Source organism: Plectropomus leopardus, chromosome 8 (assembly GCF_008729295.1).
Source record: "Plectropomus leopardus isolate mb chromosome 8, YSFRI_Pleo_2.0, whole genome shotgun sequence".
Taxonomy (NCBI): Eukaryota; Metazoa; Chordata; class Actinopteri; order Perciformes; family Serranidae; genus Plectropomus; species Plectropomus leopardus.
Window position 1 is genome coordinate 7232219 of NC_056470.1, and position 18854 is coordinate 7251072.

Below are 18854 nucleotides of genomic sequence, written 5' to 3' on the forward strand. Positions count from 1 at the left end.
TGTCAATGATTCCCATCCATCCACCTGCCTACCCTCCCCCCACTGTTCCCACACACCCTCTCACTCTTTCATTCGCTCTTTCTCTTTGTTTATCGTGGCCATGATTGGACTCCATCCTTTGTGAATGGCAATCCTTTTTATCCGTCGCTATCAGCCCAGGCCAAGGCTATTCCACGGCTATTTCCAAGCAGCCCGTAAATGACAGGCATTAAAGCAGACACCTCCATCCCCGGCTGACAGAGTGAAAGAGAGAGAGAGAGAGAGAGAGAGAGAGAGAGAGAGAAAGAACACCTGACAGTCAGCGATAGACAGAGACCCAGCATCAATATGGTATACTTCAGAGGAAAATTAAACTATTTAGAAGATAAATTATCCTGTAGTGAAATACTGGCCCTTGTCTGATACAAAATGGGTAGTGACCCTGAGGCATGCACGGTTGTTATCAAAGCGACTGATCTGCTGTAGACTCACAGCAACCTTGATAAGCCCCAAAAGTACCCATAAAAATTATTCGTGAAAATGTTGCTAATCTCTTTTGTGTGTTTGTAATATGACAAAAGACATGACACTTTTTGGGGTGGCATTTTTGCAGCTATTTGATAGGTGATACTGCAGAGGTACACAAGAAGAGGGAGGGGAGATTTTGACATGCAACCAAAGGTCATTGGCTATAGGCAGGTCATTTCGAATGGTGTTGCAGTTATGCATTACATTCTTTAATTTCATAAGCAACTTTTAGAAGGAAAAAAATGTTTTTGAAATTTTGCTGAAACTGTCACTTTATCCACACAGTAGTACATCAGGCAGATAATTTGTAATTTAAAAAAATTATGTTCCGCTGCCTCCTCGTAGTGCTTCTAATGGTATTTAAAGGAAACTACTGCTCATGAATGAAAAAAAACAATTTGACGTGAGCAGTCTCTAAAGTGGCTGTCAGTCATGTCAGTTACTGCTTGCCTGCCTATTTCTCATCTTATATGTTTTCAGAAAACATATTTTATTGTACTTCTTATCTGTAAAATAAGAAAGTCTGTGAACAGGCTGTCATGTTGAAAACAGTCGAGCAAATACCGAACACTACCGATTCTAATAACGTTCTAATTTCACAGCTAAACAGTACACTAAAATATGTTTCTGAAAACATCTGAGATGAGAAATAGACAATGCAGTAACAGGTTCTTGAGTCATATTTGATCAGGACCGCCTAGTGTGAAGGTTTTACCGCACACAGACAATGACTGACAGCTGCATTGCAGACTGTTTAGTTCTGACTGGTTTATTTTTGTTCTCATGTGGTGCAGTCTAGCAAATGCCATTAGAAGCACTACAAGGAGAAGGAGGAGCCCTTTTTTTCACAGAATATCTCTTTCATGTACTACCGTGTGGATATAGTGACAGCTTTAGAAAACATGACAGTTATTTTCACAAAAGTTATTGAGCGTCCCCAAAATAGATATGACTCTTCATTAGAGTTTTTATCCATTGAGGGCAGATTCTGATGACAATTGTTGTACCTGAAATAGCTAACCCAGTCATTCAACAGAGAAGTGGTGGGCCTCAGCAAAGAGTGTTATATTCTATTTTCATGACTATTTGACGCACAAGAGAGTTCAGGACAAGGACAGTGTGTGTGTGCATGCGTGCGTGCATGTAATTGTGACTGTTCACCGCTCCCTCTAAGATATGGGCATTTATTTAAACTTGACATTGTTTACTTTTTGCCCAAACCAAACCAAATTATCATACGACAATGACATTTTTTGGAGTCTTGTGTCTTGTCACCGGGTAATAAATGCTCACTTTCTTTTTTGCTCTGTTTTACTCTCCACCAACTCTTAAAGGAATTTTGTGGCTCAATGCTGCTCAATGTTCTACTGTGTTTACCAGCTACTTGCTATTTTTGTCCTTCTGCTGTTTGGTGCTGGACAGGAAGCATTCAGCAGCTTTTTAAAGCTTTTTACCTGAAAATTACTACGGCCGTAAACAGTGTTGATGAGGCTGGTGAGACTGAACCAATACAGTAAAGTTGGAAACCAAGGCAGTAAGCTGAAAGACACCAAAAACCTCTTGAGGAGAACCCCAGACTCAATTGGATTCAGCACCACAAGGGACCACAAATAGTCATGTGATTTAGTGTTTATATAGTCCTCAAAACAAATATCTCAGAATTCTAAAATCAAAGGTTTACTCAACATATGCAGCTGCAGCTATTTTTGCAGTGAATAAATTAAATTGAAAAAATGTGTTGGCGTCCTCATCTTTGCTTTATGGTTTAATTGTGATCGTGTGTGCTCGTGCATGGATGTGTGTGTGCAGGAGGGTGTGTTTATGAGTGCAAGTAAATGTTTGCCACCAGCGGCCATGATGGGTTTGGAATCAAAGCCACTCAGCACCCTGCTGGCAAGAGCGACAACAGCACTAGACACCGCCCCACTCAGCCTCTTTCACTTTTCTATCCTGCACTCTCCCATTACTCTCCATTTCACCCCTCTCTCTCCTGACCTTTTTTTTGTGTATCTGTCCATTTAGCCCACCCACCCCCCTTTCCTGTCATCTCCTCTCCTCTCCATCCTTTCACCAAACATAAAGGAACGGCAGCATGCATCAGCATCTCTCCCTTTCATCTCTCCACATCTTCCATCCATCCCATATGCCTTCCTCCCCACGAGCAGCTAGTCAGAGTGCACATCACCTCCCTGGTTGCTCTCCTCCTCTCCATCCTAAATGGAGCAGTCGTAGATATGCATCTCCTTGCTCCCCACTAATCAACTTTGACACTCATGCCATGAATAATGAAACAGACACAGATGATAGAGAAAAGTGGAGGGGGAGTATGAGTCAGAGAGAGAGAAAAATTAAAGAAGTATGATGAGTTTTGAAAGATTATTGAGTAATTACTAAACTTACCTGTCACGTATTGACAATCTACATAATTTTTATGCCTCCATGCTGGCAATAGCTGTGGCCAAAAGCACAAAGTTTTGGGTTGTCTGTCCTGTTCTTGTGAGTGCAATATTTTAAGAACATATAAAGGGAATTTCTTCAGTTTGAGCACAGACTTCCACTTTGACTCAACGAAGAACTGCAAAGATTTTGGTGGAAAAAGGTCGAAGTCACCGTAACCTTCCCTGTCTCATTCTTGTGAATGTGATATCACAAGAGCACCTTGAGGGAATGTCTCTAAATTTGACACAATGATTTCCTCGGACCCAACGATGGACTGATTGGATTTTGGTGGTCAAAGGTCAAGGTCAAAAGAAGGCCACGAGGACATTTCCTCAAATTTGGCACAAACGTCCACATGAAATCAAGAACAAACTGAGTAAAATCTTAAGTTCAAGGTCATTGTGACATATCATGTGTTAGCCATTACTCAGTGATTCATATGTTTATTGTGACAACATTTCACAATATGTCTAATAAGATGTAATTTTGTGTGTCCAAAAGGTCAGAGGTCAACTTTCCTGTGACATCATAATATTTTGCATAAACAATATACTGGCTGTTGCTCAACATCATATCTCAGAAACAGCAGTGGAGACATGTTATCAGATATTGCATCGGTGACACTTATCTGTAGTGTGCACCTTGTTTTTACACACATGGATGTAAACTGTAAGTGCAACTTGAGTTGTACATGGATGCATATAACTTTGTGATGGTATTTCTAGTCAGTTCTACTTTATAACCTGTAAGAAGTAAAAGAATAATAGACTGCATTATTTGCTGTTTTATGAAACTGTAAAAATGGAAAATCCAACTTTTTTTTTCTAAATTACAAGGTTTCTGACATGTCCCAAACCTTGCCTTCAACTGACTTCCAAATGATTCCATTTTGTGTTTCTGTTTTTAGAGAGTATGCTCAGGACAGCCAGTAGTCCAGACAGCCTGCGATCCCGAACGCCCATGATCACCCCTGACCTGGAGAGTGGAACCAAATTGTGGCACCTGGTGAAGAACCACGACCACTCTGACCAGAGGGAGGGCGACCGAGGCAGCAAGATGGTCTCTGAGATCTACCTGACCAGGCTGCTGGCTACAAAAGTAAGACAAGGAGGAGTAAACTACACACCAGTGTTTTAAAAGTTTATTCCAGTCAGGGGGAAAAGAACTCTGAAACTGCACTCGGAACCATCAGGGAACAGTAAAACTTACCACTAAAACTCAGACTAATAGAATATTTTCAGCGTTATCAGCTCTTTAAGGAAGAGGGATCCACCTCACCCATTTAATGGTGGAAGAAACTGCTAGTACAGAGAGTCTGCAGGTCATTGAGGAGTCTTAAAAATTATTTAAATCACATCGTCATAAGTCAAGGCATTCCTGTATCAGGTATCTATATTTAACATGTACATGTATTTAGCAGACAGTTTGTCCAAAATGACAAATGAAGTACATTTCAAGTCACAGTAGATCAGTAAGTACTGTAGTTCAGTTCCAAGTGCTACAAGGTTGCAGTTGCACATAGTGACTCACAGGTTTCAACATATAAGATGGTGTTTGTGTTTCTACAGTGAGAAGGAGATATATACATACAAAGAGGGAAAGGGGTTGTTTCAGAGAGAGAGCTTGTTTGGTGAGTAGGTACTCACTAAGAGTACCCTCGAATTGAGTTTGGCAACTCGTCTCATCACCAGGGGAGCACACAGGAGAAGAGTTTGGTTTGAGATTTCCAAAAATGAGAGTTCATTTGCACATCGTAGTGAATGAGGGAAGGTGCATGCCATGCCAGTGGGCACTCTGTAGTCAAGCATCAGTGACTTCAACTTAATGCAAGTAGCATGAGGGAGCCAATGGAGGGTGATGAAAAGTGGAGTGACACAAGATGTTTTAGGTTGCTGGAGGACCAGACATACTGATGCATTTTGAAACATTTGCAGAGCTTTTACCTTGCATGCTGGTAGCCTGCCAGAAGGGCATTACAGTAGTCAAGGCAAGAGATCACCATTCAGATAAGACCTTTATCAAAGAGAGAGCGAGGTGGACAGTAGACAGATGTCGTGTTGAAGAAAAGGACTGACTTGGATCATCAGATCAGTCTTAAGCCTCCTGCAGACTGTGAGATTTTTTTCAATCTTATAAGTTAAGTAAAAGCTTCACACTCTGCAACATGGACCTTAATAAACTTAGTTACAACATCAAGTTTAATGTATGCAGACTGTGCGATAACAACTCCTACCGAATCGCAGGCCACGATGTATGTCCATCATCATCAGTACGCAATAACTAAACGTCATTTGTAATTTATTTATTGAAGAGGGGACAATGTACATTAATCCACATTTAAACAAATGTAAATGCACCTGAGTTAGAGTTTTCATCTGCAGTCCCTTGCCTAATGTTAAAAGGCACCCTCAAATAACAAAAAAAATGCAATATGACGATATTTTATTTAAAATGATAAAGAAAAAACACCATTAAGTTAAAAAAGTTACACAATCTAGCTTAATGTACAGCATGCATCATCCATCTACACCACTGTAGCAGTGAAAGCACAATGAAAACAAACAAATCGAGGCCCTTGCTATAGTGGCAATGTGTGTCTAATTTTGAAATGTGTGAGAAAAAGTTTGAAGAAGAGGAGGAGAAGGAGAATGTGGATACAGTTGTTGCTGGGGAAAAAAGTCCAATTTGGCACGCCCACGAGAGCTCAAAGTAATGGTATCTACTAGCATTTAGCAGAGTCGCGGTGATCAGTGCATCATTTCATGCTGCATTTCTGTTGGTTGGTTAGTAGAACAACAGCCATCCTTAAACCTCTCTCACTGTGCGACCTGGAACCACGGATTTAGAGCCACTGCCGAAGATATCGTCACGTTTCTTTAATGATGTTTATCTTTTGTATGGGAGAATATCGCCACGTTTCTTTAACGATGGTCATCTTTCGTATGGGACTGCCCAAAATTGCACAGTGTATACCTTTAGAAAGACTGAGTTGAGCATTCATCTTCCATACTGAGGTACAATTTAGCCAGGCAGAGATCCAAGCCGGCATAATGTCATGTGACATCAAGGACGCATTGATTTGGGCATCATAGGCATTGCAATGGTAAGAAAAAGCATGTGAATACATATCAGGACAAGGGACTCTTATTTTTCCCATGTTGAATGATTGCCCTGTCACTGACAACAGTGCAGTTAGAGTGACATGATCTCTCTTGAAATCATACTGATTGGTTTGCGAAAGGAAATTGGAGACTTAAGCAAAGACTGCATGCTGTACAACTTCTGGAGAGGGAAAGTAGTCGCAAGACCTTCCTGTACTTCTGCATACTTCAGGTGGGTTTACAGTCAGCAGTTGGGTGATTTGTGCCTGCTTAGAGGAACAGTTCTATTTTCCTTCTGCTGAACTACACCAGCTAACGGTATCACCACACAGAAGTATCGTGCATGTATCTACTCATGATCAAGAGGCTCATGCTCACGCAGCACGGGATGTGAACATAAATAGCGCCCTTTCTCGGCTGAGCTGTAACCATAGTTAGCTCAGTGGTGCAAGATAAACAAGCAGTAGATGCACTCTTCCTTCTTCATGGTGATGTCAGGTGCAGTTTGGGCAAGAGAAATAGTTCCTACAAGAAACTGCTCACAACAAGGTCTGTGGATTATCTTGGGTAACCGGGTCATGATTTCTGGAAAGAGACATTGCTATGTAGTTTTTCAAATGTAATTTTGGCGCTTTTAACACCAAAAGTCATGAGCTCTCTAGTTCCATTATTTTGGAGAGGAAGCAGACATCTCTGCTCGCAATATTTCCAACACTTTCCAACTCAAACCAAAACAATCCAAACTGATAAATAATACTGAAGGTAAATTTATATTTTTGATTTTGCAATGAACTTTTCCTTTAAGTATCGTAGCATTCGCAATATCGCAGAGCATTTATTATGTGCATGACCACAGGCATAACTGTGGGTGAGATCACTTGGAGGAGGTGATGATGATGACAAAACATGATCATTTTTTTAGATTTACTTTAGCAAATTGATTAACGTTGTGAGAAAAGACCCACTGTATGAACATACACAGGTACACACAGGGATAAACAGACCCATAACAATTCCCTCCATCTTGGATACTTGCCGTATCAAGCTGTCTTTCCTCCTTCAGTGTCTCTCTGTTCATCGTTTCTTTCCTAATTGTGAGAGGGTGAGGGAAATATAGCAATGGGCAGCAGTTGCAATTGAGCCGGCTTTTCAATTTCCATTGGTAATAAGAAAAAACAGATTAATAAAAGGTGGGCTTGTGGTGCAGAGTGCAGGGAAACACAGGAGGTGTCAGGGGACAGGTAATTTGTTGAGGGATTGAAGATTTGGCCATGCATGATGGAAAAAAAAACAAAAACAGAGAGGCAAATGCAATTGAGAAGCTCATCTTGTCCTTGTCTCTCTCCATGGCTGTCTCTCTGCGTGTGTCCGCCCGGGCGTCCCGTCCATGCAGATCTCAGTACTTTGATCCGCAACTGGGACACAATTCATTTCTGTTCCATTTCGCAACGGCTGACTAAATACGATCCCCAAACATTTCCTCTGTAATAGATTCTGCCAGATGGAGAAGTCTGGGAAACAAATGTGTTGTTAGGGAAATTCATTTAGCTACATTTGATGTAATTATGTTGAAGCGTTGTCATTGGAGGAATGCACCATCCGAATCCGAGAGCTGGGGTTCCTGTTTGCGACTCTGCAGAGCTCAGTGGGCAAAGCGAGGCAGTCACAGAGCCCGAGTTATCACTGTGATTCCCACTGGGGCCATTTATTCTAAAAATGTACACACTTATGGCCCATTCAGGTGATCGGGATACAAGTGGCTGGAAATGGAACACTATATTCTGTCACACAACACAGTGAAACTGTGTTTATTGTCATCTCTACCTTCACTCTGAAGTGTCATAAAATCATCTTCTCTTCTAATGAGTGAGTAGACTTAAAATTTAAGTATATATGATTTTTGGAGGTGTTTTTGAGGATGGCGTTGTGTGGACTGATTATGAGTACCAGCACAAAAATGCTCTACACAAGAATGACCAAAATCAATATAAGTAATAAAACCAAACCATAAAACCATTAAAAACAGTGGTCAAAGTGAGTTGCCATAATAAGCCAATATCGCCTGTATTGAAATGTCAAAAGAAATAAGAGACAAACTACTGCAAAATGCTTTTCAGACTTGAGATCCCAAGTGTATCTTATATCGAACAATTTAAAACGATAATGTGCAAGGCCACTCAGCCATTTCAAACCACTGTGTGCACAAAACAGTTACAACGGATAGAACAGTTCAATGTATAATGACCATTTGATGCTGTTTATATGCCTTGTCAACTCAAGACTGAATTTAGTCATCCATAAAAAAAACATAGAAATTTAAGTGCTCACATCCAAACCAACCAACCAACACTAATTACCAATACACAGCAAATACATTCCTGTAAAATAAATCCATAGATAAAAACAGCACCGTCCCATATTAAAAGTCGCTAAAAACAGTTTAAAGAACCGTTAAAACAACACCATAAAAACAAACTTGGATGAAAGCGTAATTTAAATAATAGTTTAAAGGTCGAATGTGCAGGATTTAGTGCTATCTAGAGGTGAGGTTGCAGACTGCAACAAACTGAAACTTCTCCCATGTGCCAAGCATTTAGGAAAAGTATGGTGGCTGAAATAAAGACATGATTGGCTCTGTCTACAGTCAGTATTTGGTTTGTTCAAGATACAAGGATTTATAGTTTTAGGTGATTATAAACCAAAAAAAAAACACAGTTGTGAACATTATATTCCATTTCTACCAATATATGCCCGTAGATCCTACACACTGAACCTTCTTTTGAAATTCTCATGTTTCTCTCTATCCTTGTCCTTCCATTCAGGGTACGTTACAGAAGTTTGTGGATGACCTGTTTGAGACCATCTTTAGCACGGCCCACAGAGGCAGCGCACTGCCACTAGCCATTAAGTACATGTTCGACTTCCTGGACGAGCAGGCCGACAAACACTCCATTACAGACTATGACGTACGACATACCTGGAAGAGCAACTGGTAAGTGAGAGAGCTACTCTCCTTTCAGGTATAGCTAGGTACATGAAAATTACCACTGGTGCACTGTATTATGGAAACTGGAGACTGTTTCAAGGTGGCAACCTGTTCAATCTGATTAAAATTTCATCTCTAGCAAATACAGATCTTTATTTTGGCCATCATGACATTTACATTAGCGTCTCTCCCTGGCTGAGCCTGGTTAACTTTCCAGACATATAAATTTATCTTATGTAGCATCTACTTCGAGTGTTGATCAGCCAAAACAAGCAATTTGTGACATCACTTTGGACTTTTCAGTGGCCATTTATCACTTTATTTTCTGACATTTGATACAAACAATTAATAGTTAAAGAAAAGAATCGAGACTACAAACTACTTTTCGGGTAGTCTTTCATTTGTTTTGTTTTTTTTTGTTATTATATCATGTTCAGTTTTTCAGGGTTAGACACTGTATGACCTGCAGATCCAACTGTTGTTATTTCCCCCCAAAACACTGCATTCCTGGGGGCTGGCTAATTACTGATGGACAATGGAACCATTTATCAAAGTGTGTTCTAACGGCCTTGTTAATGAGTGTATTAATAACAGCACATAGTGTTAATGGTGATGTTATATACCCCATCTGCCCATGTCTGGAAAGCAAATATCATTGTGAACAACACTGCATACCAAAGTGTTATATTAAATCAATAAATCTCGGTCTGCAAAATGCACAGAGAACTAAAAGAGTTGCTGTGTCGGGTGCTTCGTTAAAATTTCCACAATGATTTAATAACATCTTCAGACTGGAACTGCAAATTATTCCTATAGATTATTTATTTGCATTGATTTCATTAACAGGTTTTGCTGTATTTGCACAGAATTTAGGTGAACTTTTTTAAAAGTTGTGACCAAGTACATTTTGTTAGCAGTAATCTGATACATTGCCTGAGGGCCATGGCACCTACTGAGCAAGATTATTACAAAACAAACAAGGAAAAGCTTTAACGCACAAAGTGGTGTTATATGAGCAATGGTCAATTAAGTAACCAAAACAAAGTACTCAATCACTTCAAGTAATGTTTTATAAAACCCCTTCCCATTGTAGAACAAAAATACCAACACTTCATCTACCTTTTAAATGCAATTGCAAAGGTAAAAATTTGCATTCACACCAGTCACAGGTATTTATCGACTTCAGCTCTGATCTACATTGATGGAAAGACAATACTTGGGTGAACACATTCAAAATCAGCCCGTTAACCAGCAGGATACAATGATGCACCACCACAAAATACAACTGTTTCCACCCAAGCAGTGCTCAGACATCATTCCAAATCAGGAAAAAATTGGAAGGAGTTAAGGCATTTGACTTTAGGAAAAAAGTTTAAATACCTTTATTATATTGGTAAGTTCTAAAGGTAGAACATGATTAAAAACTATTACTTCTTTTACACGTCAGTGTCTGGCCTTCTTCATACAGTTTGGTTCCTTCTTGTTTGTTCTAGATTTGTTCATGCCCTTCACCAGAGAGCACACTCTTTTCTGTACATTTACCTGTTTCAAGAGGCTCTCCTGTTTTATGGCTTGTCATTATTCTAAATGAGTCTGCACTGAGTTTGAAGGAGAGACTGGATATGAATGGGATATAAAAAGTAAATGTTTTCTTAGGCCTCTATACATGCTTCTTTCTACTGTGTACTAATCTGTTTTCCAGCCTGTCTTTGACGTCAAACATGTGCCAAAAAAAACCCCATTTAAAACACACAAACAGAAAGGCATGCTTGTGTTGCACAGCTGTGAACATAACTCTGGTCTACTAGCAAAGAGAAAGCCTGTTTTTAGCAGGTTTAGTTGTGTTAAAAAAACCTATGTACACTTTCTAATTTCTTGGAAAAAGAACATAAGACAGACATAAATACAGGACATTTCCAGGTTATATTTTGTTATGTTCCAGTTAATGCTTCTTAAAAAAAATGTTTAATTTGTATCCCGTATTTCCTCTCCAGTCTTCCTCTGCGGTTCTGGGTGAACGTCATCAAGAACCCCCAGTTTGTATTTGACATCCATAAGAACAGCATCACGGACGCCTGTTTGTCTGTGGTGGCCCAGACCTTCATGGACTCCTGTTCGACGTCAGAGCACAAACTAGGAAAAGATTCGCCTTCAAATAAGCTTCTATACGCTAAAGACATCCCCAACTACAAGAACTGGGTAGAGAGGTAAGTCCAAGTTGAACGCAGACAAACTGACATATTAAACTAGAAGAAACAGCATATCCACAGTTCTAAATGCTTAGTGGAAAAAGTTTGATATAAGTTGGAAGCTGGAAAGGCTGATGAATCTCTAATCTTGTCTTCAGAGAAAAGTGAGGTGGTGAGATCAAAGTTAATTACACTGCTAAACTACTTAGCCGAAACCAAGCTATAAGGAACATAACAGGTTGAACTCTATCTGCTGCTAGCATTTGATGCATGTTACCAGAGTCAGAGTACACGCTTCAATTAAATTAGCGCAAAAAGAAATCATGTACTGTAATTACAGCTTGCAGCAGGTCTGTGAATATAAAATACAGTTTACACAGAGTGTAGAAAATACCTGTAATACCAGGTCTGTCTGTGACATTTTAAACTTGCCATGTGAATTCAGGTCCAAGACAAAAAAATTGCTTTGATTTTTAAGTCCACTTCAACGGTAAAGAAAATAATAACACAGGTGAAAGGCAGATTTGTAGCAACTGTTTGCCCTCTCTCTGCAAATATAGGCTCGCTGAAATATGTCCTCTGGTTCACCCTTCATCTTTTATTCAGTTCCAGAATGTTTAACTAAACTCGAGATGAGTTATGCACCAGCGACGCTTGCCACAGTCGTTGTTTCTGCTTTTGGGGAACAGTCCAATAGTCTCTAAGTGGCTTTGGCAAAGGGAATCACAGCTCCTCCCACAGCAAGTATAAGAGATGATAAAGGAGACAGGATTTTTCCAGATTGCCAAGAACAGAGAATATGAACTGCTAACGATAAAAAATGATGTATAAACCAAAATAACTGGATTAAACTGTGTTAGTTAAACCTTAAATGACTCGTTCATAGTGCATCCTCACCTCCCTTCGGCTGCTACAGCAAGAGTAGACAATTATCCTGGTACAAGGTCCATTTCTTTATTTCGAGCATCATACTCAAATATGCTACAGTAAGTCCTGAGGCTCGCTGGGAGTATTTGAAGGCAGTGTGAGATAAGGATTTATAGGTGATGGTTAATTGGGTGCAGTTAAACCTTGTTTCTATTATGCCTCCTAACCCACACTCAACCCCAGCCTGCCCTGCTGCAGTAAACCTTGTGATATGGATCCTGCAAACAGGTCCGGGTACAGCTCAATATTGGGATATATTCTTAATATACTGTATTGTTTTCCCCCTGCCTTACTCTCAATGGACTTTTTGCTCCTTGGATACAGCCGACAGCACTGAGTCGATAATGTGAAGGTTGTTGTGGTTGCTCCAACCTGATGGACCTCACTAAGTGAAATAATAGCGGACTGTATTGAAAATGAGGATTGAGAATGAGGAATCTGGGATGGAGAGGGGAGGTGAAGCTTCTCTTTCTCTTCACTTTTGCTTTATGAATAAAGGGCTGCTAAATAGTTATCACAGACAGTAAGTAAGTCAACTGGACACACATCAAAGCTGGATTTCTGCTGATGGACTTGAGCACAATATTTTCACCCCAGCCTGAATTCTAAATGGTAAAAGTATATATCAGTTGCATGAGCTGATGCTATAGTCATATATATATATATATATGTGTGTGTGTGTATATATATATATATATATATATATATATATATATATATATATGAGATGAGATGTGTAATTGACGTCATATCTCAACTAATGACTGTAAATTAAGATAAATTAAGATAAATGACATGACAGCTCCCCAAATGTGAAGCCAAATCGTTGTGATCACCCTCTGTTGGCTGGCTGCAGTATAGGTCATAAAGCCTGCCCCTTTTATATTAGCAGATGGGACTTTGGCCAAAAAAAAAAAAAAATCAAAGTACACATCAAATAACTGTCTCCCAGAACTGGTTTCTGTAATTTTAGGTAGTTCTTATCACACTGATGTTTGTTTTTCTGATCATTTTGGTTGTAATCAGCTATTTCATACTGTAAAAAGGGAGTTTGACATCTTGATTGACATTTGTGTGTGCTAGTCGGTGTGCTGCTCACAGATGGGTCAGACATGTGAATGGGTGGGAACTTGATACTGTAGCCTGGCTCTAAATGGTGTCATCAGTTGAAGATGGAAGCGGCCATACTTGGGATATTTTGGCTTCATTTTGGTAGTTTCCTACGGGGGGGGGGGGGTCCCCAAGTGTTTATTATAAATCATGACTATTTCGTCAAGATGACTGTAAAATAGAACTAATGAACCCAATGATTGTTGGTGAGTTTTCTTGATGATTTTTTGTTTCCCACTCTGCCTGTGGGATTCCACCGCCTTTATTCCAATCGTGACAAAAACATTTTGCATTCAGTACACTGAGTCTGAATATCCATTTCCCAGTGTTGTACAGAGAACAGTGAAAGCCAGCTAGTTGACCGTGCATCTGTTCTGAGCATCCCGGCTACAAACAAAATTCTATTTTCCTGATCTATGTATAAGTTATTGCAAAAGGTCATTTAAAAAGAAAACTGTGAAATTCCTAGATTTTGCAATGCAACATCAGAAAAACAAGATTCATTAAATCCTACTTCTTAACATTTTAAGACTTTTGAAAGCTTGATTTAAGAGATTTTTTTATACCAATTAAGGCCTAATTTTAGGGTGAATGAATTCAGTGCCTTTTGAGACTTTACAAAGATCTGCAGTAAACATTAATCTTATTGAGTGATTTCTCAGTCACATAAGCAGATGTGTTGAAGACTCAAAAGCAACTGTTTCCTTCAGGGAGGCTGCCTTTTTTTCTTTTTTCGTTTCTTTGATTTACATGAGGAATCTCACAGGGGAATACTTGAATAAAATATAAATCTGGAGTGATACAAAGTTGAAAGACCCTACCTGCTCTCCCAAAAAAAATGTCATCCCTCAGCAATAATAAAAAATACAACCCCCTTCTAATAATTTTCTGACAGTCCCTCAACAAAGCTTTAACCTTTATATTTTTTTAACTGTAGTCAGTCCACTCCTCTTCAGCTGCAGCTAAAATGTCGCTCTCATGTCCATTTGTCCTATCAAAATGTCCTAAAAATGGAAATGTGAACTGTATAAATCCTCTGGTGAAGGGACTGGTCACCAGCTGCCACTGTTTGCATTTGGAATTTTTAACAACCAGTAAGTCCAGCCAGCAGGTCGAGTTTTGGGATGAATATAAATGGTGCAGTAAAGGAAACTCTTTCTGTCCTCTCCTCCAGGTATTACTCCGATATCTCCCGTATGCCAGCCATCAGCGATCAGGACATGAGTGCCTACCTAGCAGAGCAGTCGCGCCTGCACCTCAGCCAGTTCAACAGTATGTCTGCGCTGCACGAGATCTACTCCTACATTATCAAATACAAAGACGAGGTGAGCTCCCGTCCGATGTGGAATACTGAAGAATCAAATCGAACGAAAAAGAGTGTCGTAATTACTCTGTAGCAGGGTGTGCTGTGTCATTCCCCCTTTTACCTGTTTTGACTAATACCATGAGGTCATTTTAATTCAATTACACTGATAACCAGTCCACAATGGTGGGGGCTGGAAGGTATTATCACCATTAGGATGCACATTAAGGTATGAGCTTTACACATTATGGAGCTAATGGAGCTTCATTAGAAGAGACCTGCATGCACAATGTCCTACAGCTGCTTCTGCGTGATTCATTTACATTTTAACAGGTGTGTGTGAGTGTGTGTGTGTGTGTGTGTGTGTGTGTGTGTGTGTGTGTGTGTGTGTGTGTGCACCAGTGCATTTCATCTTTTAAAGGAAGAGTTTGACATTTTGAGAAATACTCTTATTTGCTTTCTTGCTCAGAGTTACATGAGAAGATCAATACCAGACTCTGTTCCATACGCTAAATATGAAGCTGCAGCCAGCAGAGTCTTGGCATCACCGTGAGGTTGCCAGGCAACCAGCGAAGTCAGTATGAAGTAAATATGAGCATTACGATGGTATTAAAAAAGAAATGCCTGTTTCATACACATATTAAAACTTGCAATTTGAGTGATCTCAATTTGAACTGTGGAATCCTGTATACATTTACATCTTAACAGGTATTTCTCTGACATTGTTCATGTACACGGGCAGTTAGAAAGCTTCAACACCAGAGAGACTTTAAAGTACCTCTCTTCTGGAATGGAGGTTTTTTTAATGAACTGGGGTGTTTATGCAGTAGAAAGAACAGAATCCTTTGAAATCGGTGCTACATAAACAGAGAACAAACACATACAACTAACAGAACGCAGTGGGTCAGTCACACTGGACCTATAAATGCTCCCATACCCCCGACATAATGCGAGTTGCCCTCTGAAATTTGTTTCTGAAGACATTTTTGGAAAGAAACAGGCAATGCAGTAAAAGATTATTGGTTTATATTTGATCAGCACTGCTTGGTTTTATAGTTTAAGCTGAGAAAAAGAGGGCTCTCTCTCTCTCTCTCTCTCTCTCTCTCTCTCTCTCTCTCTCTCTCTCTCTCTCTCTCTCTCTCTCTCTCTCTGTCTCTCTATCTCTTTGTATCTGTGGTGGCCAGCATTAAAAAATGGGGAAGCACAATAAAGTTTGAGCAACAGCCCTAAAGCACCTCCTGTGACAGATTTTCGCTGGCTAATGAGAAGAGATATTTAGGTGCTGCCAAGATAGAGGAAAGTTTACCACAGTTCATTGAAACATACTACCCACATTGTCATGATGCAAAATCGGCAAGGTTTCCCTGTAAGTCCATAGTTTTAAATTTTGGGAAATATGCTGATTCACTCTCTTGCTAACAGTTAGGTTTTAGCTGGATTGATACCACTTTTAATATGTCCTGTTATAAAAAACTAAAGTAGAGGGAAATTTTTTTTTTTTAATTTTCTTGGTCGTACTCAATGACCTCTTGGAGTTTTATCTGGTTGCCTGGCAACCTCACAGGGACGACAAGACACATGGAAGTCACTGCACTTGCTGAGAAATAGGTGGGCAGATAAGTTTGTGATAAGTGTGTTGTTTACTGTAAGGATTAAACAAACAACATATAACATATTAATTACTGAGATGGTTATTATCCTTCTTCCTTTCCATCCTTTTACATTTTACACTCATAATTCACTCTTGTTCATATCCCACCCTTGACCACCCTGTTAGCCTTCTCATCTTGTTTCTTATAGTCAACACTTGGAAATAAGGGCTTCAGAAATGTAATTCCTTGAGACCTATTTGCTTCTAAAAACAAAACCTGCTTTGAAGAATGGGCTCATCGTGGGTTCTTTGCAAAACTGAGGATTTCATTAAGAACCCTTTTCATACCAAGTTGTTTCAGATGTATGTATCTGGAATCTGTTAAATTAGTTATTTTTACTTGTTTTCCGCCATTGTTTATATTTACTTATATTTACTTCATGCCATACAATAGTCAATTGTTTACCTGTTTTTGGACATAAACATACATGGGTGACACCATTAAACCCTAGAAGGGTTCTCTGTAGAACCTCTCACAGGATTTTCTGGGTCAAACCTTTCACATAGAGTTCTAGGTATTTCCAAGGTATTTTCTACGTATTTTTATATTTCCAAGAGTGTGGAAAGTTTCTGAAAGGTTCTACTTTCCTTTTTAAAAGGTTCTGCCAGAAACCAAAAAGGTCTCTCCTATGGAGACAAGATGAATAAATCTATATGGTTCTAGTTAGCACCTTTATTGCTAAGCATGTATGTGCCCATCAAACTCTGCTTTCCCCAACTTTATCATCCTTTTATTTGGTGGAAGACAACATACCTCAGCCTCTTCCTCTCCTTCCTCCTCCTCCCTCCATGGCAACAGTATTACAGTAGTCTGGCTGGTTGCAGCTGGCTCCATTCAAACTAACTGCTCCCCTTCATTACAGCCTATTATCCAGATGTAGGCAGCTGCACAGTCCCCATCGCCTCTAACACATGCCATGACCTTACGCGCACACAAACACACACACACACACACACACACACACACACACACACACAGGCATAAACATATACAGAAGTGCTTAACATGCTCACAGACACATGCTAATGCACATAAACACATTAACTAGATGATGCACCAGGAAGGCAAATGCTGCACACATAAACACAGTATTTTTTCTCACATAGTAGAAGCTCTTCCCTCCCCCGTTCATATCACACTTAACAGGACACAGACACACACACTCCTGTGCACACTCTCAATGGCCATTTACATGCCATTATAGACATCCCGCTCGCCCTCACACCTGCCCCACCAAACCCTGTCCATGCTGTCAGCATCAGTTTGAAATGTAATCACTAACAGGGACACTGAAATCAGCATCAGAGCATTTTTTTCTCCCCAAGAGCTGGTGTACCTGCACCAGCACATTCAGGTTTAATAGAAGCACCCAGTATGCTTTGCTGCATGCTCTAAGTGACTGAGGTGTGATGATGTAGCTTAATCATCCTCCATATTTGTCTTCAGATCCTGTCGGCGTTACAGAAGGACGAGCAGTCGCGCAGACAGCGGCTACGCGGCAAGCTGGAGCAGGTCATCGACACCATGGCGCTGGCTAGCTGAGGACTGGCCAACAGCGCACCTAGGCTAGGGGAGAACTGGTCAACCAACACGCCTTCCCTGACAACCCCATGACATTTTTGACCCTCAACGTTTGAAGTCTGCCGTTATCACCCTCACGAACAACAGAAGCAGGAAAAGACTGCAAGGACACAGGCACCCAGCAGCAGCAGCACACTGGAGAGACATATTGGAACTAAGGCCGCCGCCGGCCGGGTTGGCTTTTTTTTTTTTTTTTTTTTCTTTTTCCTGAGCCACCCACCCCAGCCCTTAACTACCAAATCAAGCGCACCCTCAGCCTCAGTCGATATGGGCCTCGGTTCAAGGAGAGCATTTGCTTTCATCAAGGCCCTCATCACACCTCAAGTCCTAGAGGAGCAGCAGTTGGGTACTTTGGCCACAATCAGGACCGGTACATGCACACTGGTGACCAAAAACTCATCTGGCTGGAGCTGAAAGGTTCAGACTGTGAGCCAATACAAATCCAGGATATATTATTGCGATACTTGATCCCTGTAAGGAATTTCTCATTTCTGTTGCTGTCCTCTACAGAGAGGTCAAAGGTCAGGGACAGAGCAGCAGCCATGGACCTGGGAGGGAATCAGTGTGTCGCTCAGAGACGCTACAGCAGGGTGGATGCTTGGCAACACATGCAGGGCGACCAGGAGGAAGGACTTTGCAGGGAAGCTCTTCCTCCAGTAGTGACTCTCCAACTGTTGATCAACAAGAACCCCCACTGTAGTTTAACAAAGGACATTTTCAGTTTCATAACATTTGATTTGATACTGCATTTGATTTGTTTTTTTTCCCTCCAACCGTCTCCTCTCCCCAGTGCTGTGCCACTTGTGTTACTGCTGAATTTGCACAACAAAGCTAAATCAAAAGAGAGAAGGATATATGAATATATATATATATATATAGATATATAAATACAAACCTTTTGTTTTTTAAAACAAAATGAAAAGTTGAAAAAAATGTTTTTTTCCATTTTAATGTACAAAAGATAAGTTTGAGGAGAGGATTTGATATTTCCGAGATGAAAAATTATGAAAACACAAGGAAAAAGTCGTCCTGTGCCATGTTTTACTTTGAATGTCGTTT

At 40.2% G+C, this 18854-nt stretch overlaps 1 protein-coding gene across 1 annotated transcript in view; it reads left to right on the top strand.

Moving 5' to 3' along the window:
- The window catches only part of LOC121946885 (plexin-A1-like), a 321677-nt gene extending 303085 nt beyond the window's left edge, over positions 1-18592 (top strand). The window contains exons 29-33 of the mRNA XM_042491694.1: positions 3854-4044; positions 8870-9039; positions 11028-11240; positions 14434-14584; positions 17661-18592. Of these exons, the coding sequence (XP_042347628.1) occupies positions 3854-4044; positions 8870-9039; positions 11028-11240; positions 14434-14584; positions 17661-17756 (821 nt within the window). The 3' untranslated portion in view covers positions 17757-18592. The remainder of the gene's footprint in view (positions 1-3853; positions 4045-8869; positions 9040-11027; positions 11241-14433; positions 14585-17660) is intronic.
- Positions 18593-18854: the final 262 nt, after the last annotated feature.